Genomic DNA, 20408 nt, shown 5'->3' on the forward strand with positions numbered 1-20408 from the left:
AGAATACATGAAATTTAAACTGCTTAAATGCAGCATTCACTAAATTCCATTTTCAAAAGAGTACAGAAGCAGCCGAATACCTTTTCATGCTCTCGTACAGAATCCCCTAAATCTCCTGAGAGATCACTGGCATTAATGTTGCCAAAGAACATCCCCATAAACCAGTTGACTGAAAAAAATGACTCAGTTCTCCTTCTTTATCTTGGAAGAAGCTGTAGTCTGTGAGTCAGGAAGCTCAGCTGGCTCTCAGGATGAACTAGAAGGAAATCACTTAAGAGACCTGTCTGTGTTTCTCTTCTGTCAAGGACACTGTTTACAATGGCGTCATAAGGGAAAAAATGAAGATATTCACTGGGTCAAAATACTGCATAAATTATTTCCCTCTTGAAATCACTGCCCTGAACCGCACTTTCCAAAACACCACAGCATTCTTCTTTGATATTTGCTCATACTCAATCAGAGCTTCTTTGCTTTCATGAATTTTCTTCCAAGGTAATCAGTAGGTCACAAATCAGGAGGGCAGAGGACAGAGCAAAACTGGTTCTATACCAGTTTAAGAGCAATGCTTTTTGCAAAAAAAAAAAAAGGGGGGGAATGCTTGTTGCAATGGAAAAATTTCCCTCACCAAAGAGATCCACCAAAAACCGGCTTCATAATAATCTTGGGAACAATCTGACTTTGCTTCATTATTATTTTTTAAACTTCATTAACATTAACTTCAGTCAAATTCAAACAAAAACGCTGTGGGAGAACTGACTAAACCTAATTTTCTTTTGCAATTTGTCTGAAAGTGCTTTCTTCTGAGATGTGCTCAGCCACCAGATGCTACTCTCCTACAGAATATCAACTCCCCCACTTCCGGGGGGGGGGGGCTGCAGGGCTTCTCCGGGAGCACAAGTGCATTTTACAACTGATTAATCCCTGGCAGTAGGTGAAGGTATGTATATATTCCTTTCTAGAATTCAAAGATTGCTCCAATGAGGGGTTTAGCAAAGATGAGGAACCAGACAAAGCCCTTCTTTCTGTTTTATCCATCAACACACTCCTCAATCTAAAGCAAGCTAATCCTCACAGAAAAGCATAAATCTTCCAACTATTGAGATTCCATGCCCACTCCCCCCTTCCCCATCATAGGCTTGCTCCTCTCAAAAGAGAGCATGCCAGGTTGTATACTTCTATAAAGTATTCTGTGCCTTAGATCAGTTTGGAAACTAAAACCATGATCTGTAACTATTTCACATTAAAGAAAGCAAATTTGTTATAATTCCCATCAGAAAGTAGTCAATGTATCTGTGGTACTTACAGGTTCTAATCTGAGAGCTGAGGCATAGTTTAGGTCCTGCTTTAACTGATACTGCATTTTTTTTTAAGATTTTATTTATTTATTTGAGAGAGAGAATGAGATAGAGCATGAGAGAGAGGAGGGTCAGAGGGAGAAGCAGACTCACTGCTGAGCAGGGAGCCCGACGCGGGACTCGATCCCGGGACTCCAGAATCATGACCTGAGCCAAAGGCAGTCGCTTAACCAACTGATACTGCATTTCTAAGTGACTGCCTTTCTCCACAACTCAAATGAATACTCAAACCAAATATTAAATGCTTTCAAAATACTGATCCAAAATCTAATTTTTAAAACGTAGGCAAACGTGACCTCTCATTCAACAGACATCTCCCACTTCTGGGAGAAAACAATGAACCACAAAGCAAAACAAAATAATCAACTTCCTACTTTGAGGTGCTTTCTCTCCTACTTTTAGGTTTAAAATGAGGGAGGGAGCTGGTCAACTTCAATTTATAATGGTTCACAAGCTAAGAAATACTTAGGTAGTCCCTCCCTCATTCAAAATACTTCTAACTTATGCGGGAGATACTAAAAACGTGAGACAACATCTTAAGGAGCTGACTATAGAAAAGGAATACACTGACTAGCCTACTCACATGAAAAATTAGTCATATACCAACCATAAGTATCAAATGAAGAATATTACCTCACAGCAATGACAATGACAGAAAAGTGCCATGGCCGCCTCATGTATTCACTGTCAGTGCCACAAAATTCACTTTCATCTAAGTTCTCATCTACCTCTTCTACTAAGAAAAAAAAGTCAAACTATTTTAAATAGTGCACATTGAAACAACTGCGTTTAGAACAAATTGAGCTATGAATCTTAAGGGCCAATGAGTCCAACAACCCAAACTAATTGTTCCGAGAGCAAACAGATACTGTGGGTGGCACTTGGGCAAGATTTTACTACCCTAGATTATAAGTCAGAGGTGATGGTTTTGTTTCTCTTAGCACTACTCTCAACAATTTGACCCAGCTTGAGGTTTCCTCGAAATCCAAAAATATGTGCGATCTTCTCTTTAGATCTCAGATTACCTACTGTCCCACAAAACACAATGCCTAGGGGCGCCTGGGTGGCTCAGTCGGCTGAGTGGCTGAGCGTCTGCCTTCGGGCTCAGGTCATGGAGATCCCAGATTCCTGGGATCGAGCCCCACATCACATTGGGCTCCCAGCTCAGCGGGGAGTCTGCTCCTCCCTCTCCCCATGCCCCTCCCCCCTGCTCATGCTCTCTTGCTCTCTCTCAAATCTTAAAAAAAAAACACGTCTAAATGAGCACAGACCACATTCCAGATGTAACTGTAGAAAGTGAATATTTACAACTTGTGAGATAAACTCCTATTATGCAGGCTAAGAAAACAACAGCCATCATGGCCCTGTGGCTTTGTTTCTAGTTCAAGGACATGTCTGAAGGCCAGGTAGAAGAGCGGAATATATACAGTCCTCCTGTTTCAACTGCTAACAAGTTGAACTACCATCCTGATAATTCAGATTTTTCCACTTTTAGCAGAAATTGCTTTTTGTACACTTACATGAGGCTTTGCGGTTCCCTTTTCACACCTCCCCTCAGGATTGAAGGGGAAGTCTGGAAGTAAGGAAAATGCTGCTAAGCAGCTCCAGTCAGGCACTGCTCCACCTATGTGACCTCGGGTGAGAAACAGGCTGGCTGGGCCTCAGTTTCCTCAACCATAAATGGGAAAAATAAAAGTACTTACCTATTTAAGTGACAGAGAAGGATCAAAGAGATAATCCAATTAAAGCAGCTGTGCCTGGCACACTGCATGCAGTGTCCAATTAGCTATTATCTCATTTTATTCTTAGTTTAAGAGCTGAGGCATTGAAATCACTTGCACCTGAGTTCAGATCCCAGGTCTCTATTATTGAGTTCTGTTGGATAGTATTTAGTTTCTTAGACTAAGGTATCTTAATCTAAGGCTTTATTCCACAGACCCCCTTGGCAATTAAATTTCATTAGAGGTTAGCAAACAAAGATGCCACTTCTCATCTAAGTTTTCCCGCTACTTGGTCCCAAGTTAAGAACCCCTTTCTTAGAACAACCAAGAACATGGGACAGGGGATAAACCACAGAGTTGAGAGGATTAAATATATAAAGCAGATGGTGCACTACATGGAGTAGTTGGTTCTCTTCCTAGAAAGTTCTCTTAGGAAAAAATCTTGACTTTCAACTTCAGCATTGGGGCATCTATTTCTTTTAGTGCTACACCTGGGTTTTCAGACCTGAAATGTAGCCTTCTAAGACATCCCCAAATCACTGTACTACATCAATATCAACTCCAAGAGCCCTATTACTTTAAATAGGTGACACCAAACTGCTTTCTAGTAAAACTAAAAGTTAAATAAGAACTTATATAACTCCAAGTTTCCCTTAGCACCAACTGCTGTCACAACTAAAATGAACTCACACACAAGTCTGAGTCGTGTAATGATCACTGATGCCTTGTCATCACTCCTTAACACTCATTACAAAAAAAAAAAGGAACCAACCATGGAAAGTCAGAGCTTGAGGTTCTTACAATAGCGTTCCTCTGACAGCAACTGCAGTTCATTATCCTCTCCCCTCACCAACCCCGGTACATTCCCGGTCTTTGCCTACTCAGCAGATTCTCCGCAAGCTGTGCCGTTTTATGTGGAATACATTTCAGCAGTAAAATTTTCTATCACTCCCCAGCCAAAATCTCGACCACCTTCTCCAAGGCGAGCTGTTTTTACATTAAGTGATTTCTAAAATTCCGATCAAAATACTAGTCCCCCGCCACCCCCAAATCCGGAGAACCAAAGGGAGGTGCACAAAGAAACTAAATTAAAATTCGGGCAAAGGCAAACAAGTTAAAACAACTTAATTCCTCCGAAAATAATTATTTTGGAAGACGGAAGAAATTTAATTTTTAACTTTAACTGAACCCCTCTACTCTGCAGAAATTATCCAGTATGCTCTCAACTGTTTTTTGTTTTTGTTTTTTGTTTTAAATCTGACGTTAAATAGTGACCCACAGCACCGGGAATGATGAGAAAGCAATGACAAAGCTGCTTCCTGCCGGTCTTCCTCGCAGCACCCCAACCCTCCCTCCCCCACCCCTGCCCGCAACCTTCAATTCCCCTAGCCACGAACACATTTTAAAAAGTTTCTCTCGGTGCCCGGCTTACCTTGACTGGGCTGCCATAATTCAGTTTACAGAGCTCAAGGACTTCTGTCCATCGGAGCCTTCAACCCGCGGCCCTTCTGCCAGCGCCGCGCTCACCATTTGCTGGGGCCGGGCGGGGACGGTCTCCCCTACGCGACTCCCCGGTGTTACGGGACTACCTGCTCCCGAGCCCGGGCGTCCTCACCGCAGCCTCGGGCTCCGACCGTATTGGCTCGCACTAATCCTGATGGACATCCGGGCACTGGGGCCTCTGCAGGCGAATCACACTTTGGACCAGCTCGGGGAACGCCGCGTCCGAATTCAGAGCCAGTGAAATCCCTCGGGGCGATTTCGCAGAAGGGAAACCCAAGAAGCCCACGTCCAAAGCCCACCAGCGCATAGCTCCCACCGAGCGGCACTAGAACTCGGGCCAGCGTTATAAGAGAAGTGAAACCGTCTTTTGGCTCACTGAAAGTTGTCCGAGTTCGCCTGAATACCCCCTGTCAAGAAAGTTCTGGTGGTACGGTCCGCCTCCTTAAATGGGCACGGCGCTCCGCCGGCCCGAGCCGGAGGCTGCGCCGGGCGGGGGCACCTGGCTCGAGCGCCGGCGCAGCCCTGCTCGCTCGCTCGCTCGCGGCCGAGCCCCGCCTGCAGGCTCCTGGCTAGTGCTGTCTTGCCAGGTTTTAAACAATGTACAAACACACCGCGGGAACACACAGTACCCGGCCACTCAGAACTCCAGCTCCAATTTGAATATTTGTTGAATATTGGGCCCCAAGAGGCTGCAGGGAGCAAGGAATAAAACCACCAGCAGCAAACCACGTTCGCTACTTTAGATTATTCCAAATGCTTGCCGTCAGGAAATGTGCAACTAACGCACCCTTGTTTTACTTTGTTCGCTTTCAGTTTTGATTTCATTACACTGAGAAAACATTTACAAAACGCCCTTCCCTTTTTTGCACAACATACAGATTACAGAGTAAACAGTAACTCCTTTTGGGGTTGGCATTTAAAAAATCACTGAGGATGCAAACCAACTATGTAGTAAACACTATGTGAGAAGTACAAACGAGAAAACGGGTCCTACTAAGAGGACCAGGGAAGGCATTAGGTAAGCAGGACAAACCTTAGGTGGGCAGAGATGGAGGGAGGCTGTGCTACAATGTCTCCAGGGGATCCAGCAGCACACTGTACGAACTGGAAACTCTTAATGAATGCCTGTCCTGGAGACTCCTCAGCCGTTACAGTGTTGTCCACCTCACAAAGTGATAGTCCAGACTGTATTACTAACAAGCCATGGAATACAGACATGTTGACCTCCGAAAAGAAAAAATACAATGCTGGGAGGAAGGCCCGATGCATCTTTATGTGTGGTTGATTAGTGGACTCCTGGGAGTCCCCAAGAACTTCTCAGAGGTCAAAACTATTTTTAGAGAACATAAAGACATGATCTATCTTCTCCACTGTGCTGACATTTGCACTAATGGTGCAAAAGCAATTGTGGGGTAACTGCAAGCGCCTTAGCACCAACCAAGGCAGTGGCTGCAAATGGAACTAGTGACACTGCATTCTCCACCACCACACACTAGCAGTTAAAACAAGTGTCCTTTAAGAATGTCCTTAATGGGGCGCCTGGGTGGCTCAGTTGGTTAAGCGACTGCCTTCGGCTCAGGTCATGATCCTGGAGTCCCAGGATTGAGTCCCGCATCGGGCTCCCTGCTCAGCAGGGAGTCTGCTTCTCCCTCTAACCCTCTTCCCTCTCATGCTCTCTCTCATTCTCTCTCTCTCAAATAAATAAGTAAAATCTTTAAAAAAAAAAAAAAGGAATATCCTTAATGAAGCAAGCAGTAGGAATTACTACTTTTGTTAAATCTCAACAAGGCCTCGAGCAGAGGTCTTTTTGACGTTCTTTGTGACAAAATGAGAAGTACACACGAACCACTCTGCTGCAGAGTGAAGTACAATCATCTGGAAGAAAAGCATGTGTGTAACTGAGTTGCGAGATAAACCAGCTGTTTTTTTGTTTTGTTTTGTTTTTTGACGGACTACCATTTTTACGTGAAAGAACAACTAATGAACTGTGGTTTTTCCGACTTGGGTTTTTGGCAGTCATTTTCTCAAAAATGAACAAAGTGAGTCTGTTTCCTCAAGGAAAACAACTGACAGTATTTATTGCCAATGATAAGATTTGAGCTTTCAAGCATTCTGGAAAACTTTACATCTGCCACTGTGAACTTGATAGCTTCCCAATAATTAAAAGACTTTTTCCAGTGAGATTGGAAGAGGATCCAGTCATAGCCTTGACCGACTCCATTTTGCCTTCAAATCTATTCTTCTTAATTGTGTTTCCCCCCTCCGGCTTTATCTGTTAACTCAGGCAAGGGACCCAGTGGGCAAAACATCCAGTGATGGAAACCGAAACTATGCCCTCAAGAAACAAGGGCTGGCTGCCCTGACACCAGCAAGACCCTGCAAGATTGACCCCCAAGAAATCAACCTGACCTTTTGCTGCTCAGCTGCGGAGTACCCACCGATCTTTGTTCTGCATTTTCCCTATATAAACTTAGACGTATTCTCAGCACCTTGGAGACAGTTCTTAGGACATTAGCCCACTTTCTTCCTGGTGCTGGCTTCACTGAAATGAATTCCTTTCTTGTTTCACCACCCCTGGTCTCTAATCCTTTAGATTTTGTTAGCAGTGAGTGGCAGAACCTGGTGTGTTTGCCGCCCCCCACCCCCAGGGGGCCAGGTACTCCTGTACCCTTGGGCTCCAGTAATACACTTTCTGGTGAGCCAGCCAGAAGCTGTGCTTCCGTTTTGTCCAGCCCTCTTGGGATCCCCGGAAGGAGCAGCTGGAGGCAGGGCGCTTGGGGCTCACCCTTTCATTTCCCAAATCAGGGACTATGACGGGTGGGAGACAACCACTATGGACCTCAGGCAGGGAAAGTGAGGAGAACAGTCCCTGACAGCTGCCAAAACTTGTTTTGGGGACACTCCTTTCCACTCGCCCCAGATAGGCACGAACTGCCTTAGCCACGTTTGGCGAAGCAGAGAAATGAACTGAGGAGTAAGTGCGCCCTGAAAGATTTGGTTCCTGGTAAGTTCCTCCATAGTGCACGCTGGACCCTGTCCTTCTCTAGTTCCCTGTTGTCTGAGCTCCTGGGAACCATTCTGAGCCTTGCATGGCTCGTTCATATGATTTGCAACAAGGAATTTATAGAATTCGTCATTAGAGGTACCATTAGAAAAGGAGAAGGGACGAGTGGCAAGTAGGGAAGTCAGGATATGTGTTTGTAAGATCTCTTGAAGTTTGTGTAAGAATGGGAAGTGCTATTTCTATACCCTCTCACAGCCCCCTAAGGAGAATATTGGCTGACTAGTCTATTTTTAGCTATGAACCTATGACTAAAAAGAAGACGGTATTTTACTGTTTCACCACCTGGCCTGTGTATATGTTAAGCTCAGAGGAAAGATGGTACTGAATGGCTCTCTCAGAGTTCTTCCTCCCATTCGGTGACCACCACCAAAGAGGGGGTTTTAATTTGGCTCTCAGCTTGTCTAGAAGCTGTTTGGTTCAGCCAGTGAAGCCCCGACTTTTGGGAAAGAATGAATGCTAACAGAAGGACTCTGAGCTTCATTTAGTGTTTCTTCTGTGTTCTTTCTGAACTTTTGCCTAGGAAGATGGGAGATACTTCTGTTTCCAAAGAAAGTCCATTAGGACATATTTTGAATAAATGATGCAGAGGGCTAAAAAGCAACCAGAGAAAAAAGCCTGTTTTGCAGGGGAGATAAAGGAATGTTAGTCCAAAGTTTGAATCTACTTCCAGCCTTGCTGGGGGCACCCCTGCCACCTCTGCCACCACCTCCCCCACCCCCTCCTGTCCCCATATCACCACTGGTTTGGCTTGCACAGGTGGCTCCTTCATTAACCTTGGTGCTTCTGGTGCCAAAGCACCCCAAGCTTTTGGGCCCCCTCTATATGAGGTTCGAACTGAAGTAACCTCCCAAATCAGCATGAAGGTGTCCAGGGGCTCCCCTAGACTCAACCCACCCACTTCAGATTTCCCCACAGGAGCCCCAGGTAAAAACCACAATGGGGAACAAAGTGATGGACTGTTTAGTGGACACAAGTGCAGCATACCCGGTATCAAAGCTAATTCAAAGTTGTTGGTTTAATTAAAAAAGACATGTCTTTAGACTTACCAGAATTAAATATAAAACTCATCCTACCAAGGTTTATTAAAGGTCAAATAAGCTCATGTTATCTCTGTTGCAATTTGTCAGCAAAAAGATGACTCAAAGTGATGGCTAATTTAGTCTCTCTCATGAAGTTTTCATGGGTAATTGTTAAAAGCAAGTAGATTTTTAAAAAGGTTTATAGGTAAACTTTTTTTGGTAAGATTTATTTGAGAAAGAGAGAGAGCGAGAGTGCACTCAAGAATGGGGGGGGGAGTGCAGAGGGAGAGCGAAAGAATCCCCCACTGAGCCCGGAGGCAGCCATGGGGCCTGAGATCATGACCTGAGCTGAGATCAAGAGTCAGACGTTTAACCAACTGAGCCATCCAGGTGCCCCTATAAGTAAACTTTTAAATAGCTTTCAAAATCTTTGGTAACCTAACTTTGAAATTCTGTTAGTTAAATAACAAATTGGTTTGAACTCATTGTATATGCAAGTCTTTTCCAAATAAAATAAAATACTGAAACATTAATTACTAGACACAGGTTTATCTGCCCTTGGCTTCTTATTACAAAGAAACTAAAGATAGTTGGGTCTACTAGTAAACATATTTTATGCTTCAATGAAAGTTGTACTGTGAAAAAACACGTTCCTAAAAATTATGAAATATATTCATAAATTTGCCAACCTCTAACAGTTCACAGTCGGTTACTAAAGTTTTCACTGGAGACTAAGATTTCTAAGAGTCAGAATTCTGTACATATAATTAAGACTGCTAGACATGATAAGGAGAGCCACTCTCTATGTAGGGAAAGTAAGATGTGTTTTTGGTAAGAAAGGTTAGGAGAATGGGAGTACATTTTTGTTGAGGAAAAAGAAAGTAATTTTGTCCCAGAATGAGACTGGTTAGAGAGAGAAAACTTAGGATAAAATATGAATCTAAAAAACAAAAACAAAAACCAAACCCCTGTGGAAGGCTTGTGAAGGGGAATCTCTGGAAAACAGTTCTGTGCATGTTCAGGACTAAGATTGGAATGAATGAATTTTAGAAGAACACTGGTATAAGACTGGAATTTGGGGGTTTTTTTCTTTCTGTTAAAATGACAATGTTTTCTTAGATTATTGGTCTACTCTTGATAAGAAATTATAAAGTTTCTTTTATCTGCCCAGAAAACCAAACTTTCTACATTTTGTCTTTATCAGGTCTTTGATTACTTAAGAAGGTTAAAACTTCTCATTATTAAAGGAGCTAAGTTTTGCTAGCAACTATGTAACCTTCTGTAGAATCTCGTATTGCCACTTTGGTTAAATAGATTATTAAATGTTATGTTTTATAATGATTTTTAATTCTATCTAGGCATGTTGCTTTAAAACCTGAGGTTTTTAAAAAAATAAATTAAAAAAACCTGAGGTTTTTAACAAAACTTCCCCAAAATTCAAATTCTAAATGAAGTCTTTTGGACTAATTAGGCTTGTTTTATTTGGTATGTTAAGTTACATGGGAAGCATTGTCAAACAAATGATGATAAACCTTCTTAGGTTATATTGCATGGGCAAATGCTATAACTCTCCTAGAAAATTTTGTTTAAGATTTTATTTATTTATTTGAGAGAGACAGTGAAAGAGAGAGAGAGAAAGAGAATGAGCAGGAGCCCTGATGCCGATGCCGCCAATGCCGATAAGATTCCTGATTCCCGGGCGCCAGGATCATGACCTGAGCCGAAGGCAGATGCTTAACTGACTAGGCCACCCAGGTGTCCCTCTGTCCTAGAAATTATATGAAATTCTTAAAGTTTTAATATGTCCTGGTATAAGGTCATCACTTGACATTCTACTTATTGAAATGCCATGTGTCACAGAACTGGATCTCCTTGTCAGCTGCTAAAATTATAATGAACTCTCATCAGATCTTTAACCAGGTCCATCTTTGAGTCTTTTGTCATTTACAGTTACTGTATTTGATGCTCTCCCAAAATGTGTTTCATCTTAAAGGAAGTTCATGAAAAGGACTTCTGACAAATACAGGTTTCCGATATCCTTAAGATGACAAAACTAAACTGCGTAAGAATTTCCAAAACTAATGGAAACATTGCATTCAAACAGAACAAGATTTGATAACAAGGAAGTGAATGAATTGAGGAAGATGATTACAGTTTTTATGACTCTCCTTTGAAACACTGCTGGTTCTCTAATGTTTGCTCTTCCAGATTTTTTTTTCCCTTCCAGATTTAAGGACATTTTTTCTCTTAAAATATCTATGACTTACAGAAATATGATAAAATAGTCCTTGGTGAGCAAATGGAAACATTAATCTTTTCTCCCTATCTGAACCCTCTAGAATTCAGAAACTCTCAGTGAGTATTCTTTCTTTTGTAACAATTATAATTGTTTACATAAGTTCAATAAGAATCTGTTCTCCTTATAACAGAACACCATTGGAAACACTGGTTATATTACCAAGGCTTCGAGTGGAATGTCATATTTGAGAGAGACATATATAGACTCAGATATGACCACACAGCTTTAAGGAACTGAAATTGATTTTATGGAGCCAATAGATCCCCTTGGAGATATTCCCCAATACTTTGCTTACAGAGTTCCCAGCAGCCTTACCAAGTGAGTCAAGAATGTCACTTCCTGGCAGATGCAGGAAACTTATACTTGGGGAACCTCAAGAAGAGAGGAATTCACTCAAATCTACAGGTGCAGTAGGATCTGATGGCAAGTATTTGGCTTGACTTCTCGCCCTGAGAGGCTATTAAAAGTTCAATCTGAAATTCCTTATAAAAAAATTCCAGCAAAGGGTGCCTGGGTGGCTCAATCAGTTGAGCATCTGCCTTCAGCTCAGGTTATGATCCCAGGGTCCCAGGATCGAGCCCCGCATCGGGTTCCTTGCCCAGTGGGGAGCCTGTTTCTCCCTCTCCCTCTGCTGCTCCCCCTGCTTGTGCTCTCTCTCTCTCTCTCTCTCTCTCTCTGTCAAAAAAAAAAAAAAAGTTCCAGCAAAGCAGATTTAAAAGACCTTATATGGCCAATTACTTTTCTTCCTGTGCTTATGTGTAAATAATTAGGCCAAGTTTGTTAAAACTGGACTTTTTTACAAAGTAGTCTTAATTTGGCTATCTTTGTTGGAAATGAGGGTGATTTTAGAGAGAAAAATTATGTCTCAATAACACACTTTTATGGATGTTAGATTCTAGTTTTGATTGTCTTTAAAGGTTTGTTGTTCACCTAACCTACACAGCTTGAGGTAAACTTCAGAGAAATTGTCACAATAACTCATGTATAGACAATCTTCAAGCCTGTTACTCTGTGGGGATAATAAAAGGACCCATGGGCATATGACTGAACAGCTGGACAATGGGAGGCACTTGCTCGTTAGGAGTTCTTATCACTCCCTTCTCAGTCCACATTAAATCTGAGGTTGCCCATCAGACTAGCTCTCTCAAATTATTTACCCAGGTCACATAGGACCTCCCTGGGGAAATATGAGATGGAAGTGAATATTTCTTTGGTTATATTTTGTTACCCCTGGTGGGAAGTTGCAGCTCATCAACATGTGTTTGCCTTAGTAAAAGAACAGATTAAAAACCACCACCACCCCCCCACTACCCTCACCCCGCGTGTGGGAAATGAATTACATGGCGAACTGAGTAGCTAACTGCTGAGCAAGTCCAATGGAGTAAAGCTGCCCCCCTATGTAATAAAAAGCTAGATAGTATTCAGGGATCATCTCAGGCAATGGTATTGACTTCCTGACAATTGTGTAACTCAACTATCACCTTGACGGATTCCGTGTGGCTGGGAGGGCAAAAATTGCTCCTTACAAGCCAAGTGTACCCCACTCTATGGGGTTAGCTACAGACTTGTGGAAAATAATGGATGGCTTTACCTTCCTTATGACTGGATTAGCTGATGCACTTGGGGATAAGTTATCTTCCACTGATTAAATTAAAGTTAAATCCCAGTGATTTCTCATAACTGGGATATTGTTAAAGCTCAACATCAGGCAAAGAGGGCTTCTTGATGGTTTTATCCCTTAGCCATATTTGTCCCAGGAACTGCCTCTATCGATGTGGGGGGCTTTAGCCGAACATACAATAGCCACCTTTATGCAAACGCAGCACGTAGTCACTCTCCTAAATGATGAAACCACACAAATGCAAAAGGTAGCCCTTCAAAACTGGACGATCCTTGACATTTTGACTGCAGCCCAAAGGGGAACCTGTCCTCTCCTTAAAATAGAATGTTATGTCTCTATTCCAAATTACTCAAAAAAATGTTAATGGAAGCCGTGAAAGATTTAAAAACACGTAACTGCTAGGGATGCCCTAGTTCTAGATCCTTTCAGCAGTTGACTAAATTTGATTCCTTTTAAACGGAAATATGCCCTGTTAAGCATTGCTATATTTCTTGTTCTTCTCTTTGGTTGTTGTTTGACTTTGTATTTGTCACACAGAAGCCCACGCTTGTACTAGCTCGGAGATGCCCTTGCTGTCCTCCTCAGCGGGAACACAAGAAACAAAATTCTCCTAACCTGTCAAAATCTTCCATTCCAGAATTCCTACATTATCCCTGGTCTGCAGGAAGTAGTTATGACTGTCGTCCCTCCCCCTTCCAATGAAATGGAATGATGGCGTGACAGTGAGGATTTCAAGGAGGACCCAGGCATTGCCCTGACTGGACTCCATTTTGCCTTCAACCTTTTCCTCTTAATGGCCTTGTTTTCCCCTCCAGCTTATCTGTTAACTCAGGCAAAAACCCAGCGGGCAAAACATCCCATGATGGAAACCAAAATTACCCCCTCAAGCAATAAACTACTCCCCTGGCACCAGCAAGACCCCACATGATTGACCCCAAGACAACAGTCAAGCAGACCTTTGCTGCTGCAGCAGGTACCTACTGATCTTTGTTCTGCGGTTTCCCCGTATAAACTTAGACGTATTCTCAGCACCTTGGAGACATTCTTAGGATATTAGTCTTCTGTATTCCCACTGCTGACCTCACTGAAATTCCTTTCTTGTTTCACCACCACTGGTCTCTCGGCCTTTAGATATTTTTAGTGGCAAGTGGCAGAACCTGGTCTGTTTGGGCCCCTCCCCATCAGGTGTTCTTGCACTCCTGGGCTCCAGTAAACAAGATGAGGGAAATAAATGTGATTTTAGAAGATCTGCATAACTTCGTGACCAATATCTTCTATTTGGTACAAAGTCATGCATGGGCAGAAGATTCACGGAAAGTATAAGACAGATCAATGGATTCTAATGTAACACAGTAAAAAAACAAAACAAAACACCTCAGTGACAGGATTTCAGATTCCACTGCAACTAAGCTTTAAGAAAATATGACTTGTAGAGTTTTGGTATAATATCAAAGGAGGGATGAAAATACTGCCCCCCTTTTCTGTGTAAGGCTGGATCTTCTTCATAGATTTCAACCAAAAAAACATTGCAGCAGATTGAATACAGAAGCATATATAAGAACCCAGCTGCCTTCACTTGTATTAACTTTCTATTGTGTTAATAATAAAGAGATTTGTATAAATGTAAAATAATGCCATAACTGTTATTAATTTATTTTATTTTGGAAATAGTTTTTTTTTAGTAAGAAAGTATTTAAATAATGGGTTTATTATTTTAAATATCTCAATTTTAATTTTTTTTAAAGATTTTTATTTATTTGACAGAGAGAGACACAGCAAGAGAGGGAACACAAGCAGGGGGAGTGGGAGAGGGAGAAGCAGGCTCCCCACTGAGCAGGGAGCCCAATGCGGGGCTTGATCCCAGGACCCCGGGATCATGAACTGAGCCGAAGGCAGACGCTTAACAACTGAGCCACGAGGGCACCCCTCAATTTTAATTTTCTTAATAAAATATTTGATTTATTTGTCAGAGAGAGAGAGTGAGCACAAGCAGGGGGAGCGGCAGACAGAGGGAGAAGCAGGCTCCCCACTGAGCAAGGAGACCGATGCAGGACTTGATCCCGGGACCCTGCGATAATGACCTGAACCAAAGGTACATGCCTAACTGACTGAGCCACCCAGGCTCCCCTCAATTTTAATTTTTAATACAGTAAGTATCAATAGATAAAACCCATATATATAAAACTCTTTGGGGTTCTTGGGTGCCTGGGTGGCTCAGTTGGTTAAGCGACTGCCTTCAGCTCAGGTCATGATCCTGGAGTCTGCTTCTCCCTCTGACCCTCTTCCCTCTCGTGCTAGCTCTCATTCTCTCTCTCTCAAATAAATAAATAAAATCTTTAAAAAACAATAAAATAAAATAAAACTCTTTGGGGTTCTTAATATAATTGTGGGGCACAAACTTTTCCATGTCATTTGCTAATACTTTCATGTCCCCCTCACCTCTCCATACTCATCATAGCTTCTCTTGCATTACAGGTAATATTCTTAGAACTAGTCCCTTAGCACCTACATCAGCTTTGAAAAAATATGGTCAGATCACCTGGGACTTGTGTTAAAAACACAGTGGAGAGGTGCCTGGGTGGCTCAGTCATTAAGTGTCTGCCTTCAGCTCAGGTCATGATCCTGGGGTCCTGGGATCGAGCCCCGCATCGGGCTCCCTGCTCCACGGGAAGCCTGCTTCTCCCTCTCCCACTCCTCCTGCTTGTGTTCCCTCTCTCGCTGTCTCTCTCTCTGTCAAGTAAATAAATAAAATCTTTAAAAAAAAAAACAAAACAGTGGAGTCTAGAACTACTGAATCAAAGTCCTTGTGGGTTGAGGTCCCAGGGATGTGCATTTCAGCACATTCTCCAGGTAATACTTGTCTGCTTCTAAGTGAGAACAACTTCCCTAGATCAAGCATATTTAGAAATGAATGTTAAGAGCTTTTTGATTCACTATTGGTTTATAATCCCTGAATCATTTTATGGATCACAGTTGGACCGCATATATCTTCACTGTCAGAGACCTCTATCAAACAATAAAATATAACTGCATGCATATATTCATAGTAAAGTGATAAACCTTCAAGGAAACAAAGTATAAATTCAGGAAAAAAGTCTGCTCCTAAGAATTTTCTGCTTGCCATTTCCCCCAGTTTTTCTCTTGTTCTTCTCAATACTAACTAGGATCATCTGTACTTTAAACAAATTGGTATCAGACATCTAAGTAAGATGAAACAGTATTTCATAAGAGCATTTACTCACAGAGTCTCCATTTACCACAGGCTAGAAATGTAACGTCAGTAATATTAAAATTACATGTTTCCTCTGTGAAATGTGTTAATTATTCTGGCACTATTTAACTGTGAAGAAATGAAAGAATACAGCAAACCGTTACCCAAAAGGAAAAAGGGAATCACCAGATCATGATTACACCTTGAGATAACCCAGGCTGTCAAAATTGTTTGTAAATTAGTGAGGGTAATTTAAAACTGAAGCAGGATTATACTGGACTTGTAACAGATCTAAAAATACTAGAGGAAAGTGCAAGAGCAATGTTCGGGAATCAGATACTGTCTGGGGCTGAAGTACTGCAATACCAACATGCGTGTTACTGTTTCCAAGCACTCTGAAAACACCAGTGTCCTAACCACAGACTTGTTCAGTAATGAAACTGAACAAAGAGGACATTTTTAACCTTTGGGGGCGTAGAGGGGCACGAAATTCTTTGGATTTTGGATGAAATTTGAGGAGAAAGCCCCATGCATACATCTGTTATACTTTGATGTGTTCATGATCTCCCTGGCACCCACCACGGGAGCCCCCTGAGGTTTTGTAGACTTCAGGTGAAGAACTGCTGAGCCCTGAAGTATGCTCAAACTGGACCAGCTCATAGACCCAACTTAGCTTACAAGTTAAGAGGTAAGATCACCTGTCAATCTTCACTGCCCCTTTAAAAACTTGGAGCTATCTTATTAATTGCCCAGTGCAGTGAAGAATTGCTAATGAAAATAAAAAGATGTTAGTTGACACCAAAACATCATCTATACAACAAAATAAGAAGTTTCTCTGTACAATGAGAATATGCTAATCAGTCTACATTTTCTGAATTAATCCTACAGTGACCAAGTATGCTAAAACCAAAAGGTACACAATTTAATACATAGGATGGAATTTATAAGGTGAGTGGGACAGACTATTTTATAATCCAAACTATGTTATTGAATCACAAGGCTATCTTCTTATTGGCTCTTTAAGTTAATGGCCTTTATAAATGACACTTGAACACATGTAGTGGCAACAACATATGGCATGTGTAATACACTGTAAGTACAATCACAAATATGTACTAGATATTGTTATCCAAGAGTGAAAATAGAATCATCTTTCCAGTGCTCCATTATCTATTTGGCAAAATATACAGGCATATCTTTAGAAATATATATAGTGTATATATATATATATATATATATGTTAATTTTTTAAAAAACTTAGAATGCAAAATCTAACATACCTCAGTTGAAATTAAGGTGGGGGGGGAGGTTACACAGGTTGCCTTAATCCAAACTGTAAAATGCCTCATTCAATGTACTATGCATTTGGTCCACAATAGTCATCCAATGATTCTACTCTTTAATAGCATTTTGGGTCTAAAAGTTACATAGGTCAAATCTCCTATGAACTGCTACTTCATTTCAATGGAAATGTTGTTTTAATGAGGACATTGCAAAACTCACTTCATGAAAAGAAGACCACTCAAGGTTGCCACTGGAAGATTTCAAATAAAGTAGACAGGAAAAGGGAGAAGAGGCAAAGGAGGAGAAAAAAGATGAGCAGTCCGAGGAGGGCAGAACTAGCAGGGAAAACAGTATCATAAGCATCCCTGGAAATTAACTGACTTCCCCTTCAGCTATGACCTCAACACAAAGTAGTCCTCCCCTCACTGGTCTTGAGAAAACTGTCTTCTTCCCCAGGCACTATTCCAAAGCTTTACTCTACATTTCTCAGGTCCTCTACTACAGTAGTCTTCAAACTCGGGGGTCCAAGGAAATTCACAAGAGGTATGAGGGCAAAGGTTTTACGTAAATCTCTTTCCAAGGTCCCTAACTTCCCTCTTCAGGCTTTCCTTTCACTTCCCACTTGCCTTTCCCTACCTGAACAAGAGAAGCAGGCCTCTCACTCTCTCCAAATCAAGGGCACGCTGCTCCAGGGTGTAAACAACTCTGAGGCCCCAAAGGAACAGGTCTATGTGGGAGAATCCCTGAGCTCAAATCAAGAAATATTCAAGGGGGATTCCTCATTAAAGGAACCTCACTACAGGAACCAACCTGTAGCAAGGCCCAAGCCTTCTCTATCTAGCTATACAGAACTACAAAATGAGGGGGAAGATTTTCTCTCATAGGTTTCACAATGAAGACTTGCCGTTTTTCCAACATTCTGTCCGGGTGGGGGGCCGTACACAAGCAAAAACGTTTAGGACTACTGCCCAGCTTCAGCTCACTCTTGACTGAATGAATGTCTTTTTCTCTACTTCTGCTTTACACTTTTCCATGTCTCCTTCTGTTTGTGCATTGTTAGAGCATTCCCCCTCACCGTCCCCAGGACGCCTGCCCTTCCATACCAATGACTTATTCACAGCCTGCACACAAGCTTAAATTTCCAAAACCCCACCCCAATACAAACACACAAACACCCCCCCACACACACACACCGCTTTAAAAAAAATTTTTTTTGGACTTTATTTATTGAGAGAGAGAGATCATGAGCAGGGTGAGGGGCAGAGGGAGAAGCAGACTCCCTGCTGAGCAGGGAGCCAAATGTGGGACTCGATCCCAGGACCCTGGGATCATGACCTGAGCAGAAGGCAGACGCTTAACTGACTGAGCCACACAGGCGCCCTAAAAAAAAAATTTTTTTTAAGATTTTATTTATTTATTTATTTATTTATTTGAGAGCGAGAGAGAGCACATGAGAGGGGGGAGGGTCAGAGGGCAAAGCAGACTCCCTGCCGAGCAGGGAGCCCGATGCAGGACTCGATCCAGGGACTCCAGGATCATGACCTGAGCCGAAGGCAGTTGCTTAACCAACTGAGCCACCCAGGCGCCCCCCCCCAAAAAATTTTTTTTTATTTTAGAATAATTTTAGGTTTACGGAAAAGTGGCAAAGAATTCCCATATACCTCCCCAGTCAGTTTCCCCATTTTCACATCTTATAGCTCTATTTATCATTTGCCAAAATTGAGAAATCCACACTGGTATATTACTTTGAACTCCAGACTTCGTTTTGAATTCAGTTTTTCCATTAATGTTCTCTTTCTGTTCCAAAAGCCAATCCAGGGTATCACACACTGCACTCTGTGACAGTATCTCCATTTTTCCTGGCTTTTCGTGACCTTCACAGCTTTGAGGAGTTCAGGCCAGGTGTGCTGTGGAATGTCTCCCTCCCCTCCTCCACCAATCTGGGTTTATTTGATGTTTTCCCTTCAAGGGAAGGAGGGAATTACACTCCACCTCCTATAGAGTGTGGTGGTATCTATACACCCTATCTGGAATTCCTCTGTGGGAAAGATATGCTTCTTCTCCATTTATTAACTTATATAATCACTTCTTTTATATCAGTATGGGCTCATGATTATGTTATCCTTTGGGTCATAATTCAGTGCTACATGATTTATTTTATTCATCAAATTGTTCCAGCCCTGGCCATTGGGTGCTCTCAGGTTAGCTCTTTGTCCCTTTGATTTGCTTCCCATCCTTTTGTCTTTTGAGCACCTCCTTACCTTCTGGTCCTACAAGATGCTCCAGGCTCATCTACTTTTCTCTGCCTCCGTTCTAGAATCAGCCATTTCTCCCACATATCAGTCTCCTCTTCTTAAAAGCTATCACCTGGGGCGCCTGGGTGGCTCAGTCGGTTAAGCATCTGACTCTTGGTTTCAGTTCGGGTCATGATCTCAGGTCATGAGATGGAGCCCCGCATCAGGCCTCACATGAGGCTCTCCGCTCAGCTGGGAGTCTCCTTCTCTCCCCCTCTTTTGCCCTCTCCCCCTTTGCCCCCCCACCCCGCTCGAGCTCTCACTAAATACATCTTAAAAAAAAAAAAAAAAACTATCACCCGATCTCCTGCCATCCCAGCCAAACTTCCTAAATGAAGAACAGTTGGCTTCATTTGTAATGCCAGGGACCACCTTCCTTGAAGCTCTCCTCTGTAGACTTTTAGGATGCCACTCTATTTGGGGAGGAACTCATAATTCTTTCTGCTCACACAACCAGAATTCATTATAAGACATTAGAAAACTTCAATTAACTCTCAGTCTCTGTATGTAGTCTTGGAAAATATCATCAATGACTCTCCAAAAGTGTAACCTTCAGCCCAAACCTCTCTCCACAACTCCAAGTTCATTCTTCCCAGCTGCCCAGAAACATGATCCTAGGTATGAAAAGGCACTTGGAAGGCTGTCCAAAATGGATCATTCACTTAGTGGAAAGTGTATCACCCTGGAGAAGCCAAGAGACACCTATCATTCAGCCTGAGCTGCTGCTTGAGTCTGCAAACGGCACTTAATCTATAAAGGAGACAATGTCTCCCTCCCCAAAGAAGGGATGGGAAAGAACTGAGAGAGGAAGGCTAGAGCTGTTCCATTCCCGGGAATAAAAGCAGAAGGCATAATTTTAAAAAGGCTTCCAATTAGCAGATCAGGAGGGACATGAGTAACATAAAACTAAAAAATGTCATCTTTATAATGTGTTTAACTGCAATGAACAGCAATAAACATCTTAACACCTGCTTCCTTAAATTTTTGACTAGCAAAAACCAGTGAGTGTGGTATGTGAAGTAGAGTAGTGACACCTT

At 42.2% G+C, this 20408-nt stretch overlaps 1 protein-coding gene across 5 annotated transcripts in view; it reads right to left on the reverse strand.

Moving 5' to 3' along the window:
- AFF1 (ALF transcription elongation factor 1) overlaps positions 1-20408 on the reverse strand; it is a 201251-nt gene that overhangs the window by 125745 nt on the left and 55098 nt on the right. Inside the window, exon 1 of one of the 5 annotated variants that reach the window (XM_088021115.1) lies at positions 4509-5315. The exons of the other annotated variants lie outside the window; for them this stretch is intronic. Coding sequence (XP_087877241.1) covers positions 4509-4525 — 17 coding nt within the window. The 5' untranslated portion in view covers positions 4526-5315. Of the gene's footprint in view, positions 1-4508; positions 5316-20408 lie in introns of those variants that run through there. 5 annotated transcript variants of the gene reach the window in all.

Source organism: Eumetopias jubatus, unplaced genomic scaffold (assembly GCF_037043125.1).
Source record: "Eumetopias jubatus isolate StellerSeaLion01/CBP00866 unplaced genomic scaffold, mEumJub1_p1.0 scaffold_2, whole genome shotgun sequence".
Taxonomy (NCBI): Eukaryota; Metazoa; Chordata; class Mammalia; order Carnivora; family Otariidae; genus Eumetopias; species Eumetopias jubatus.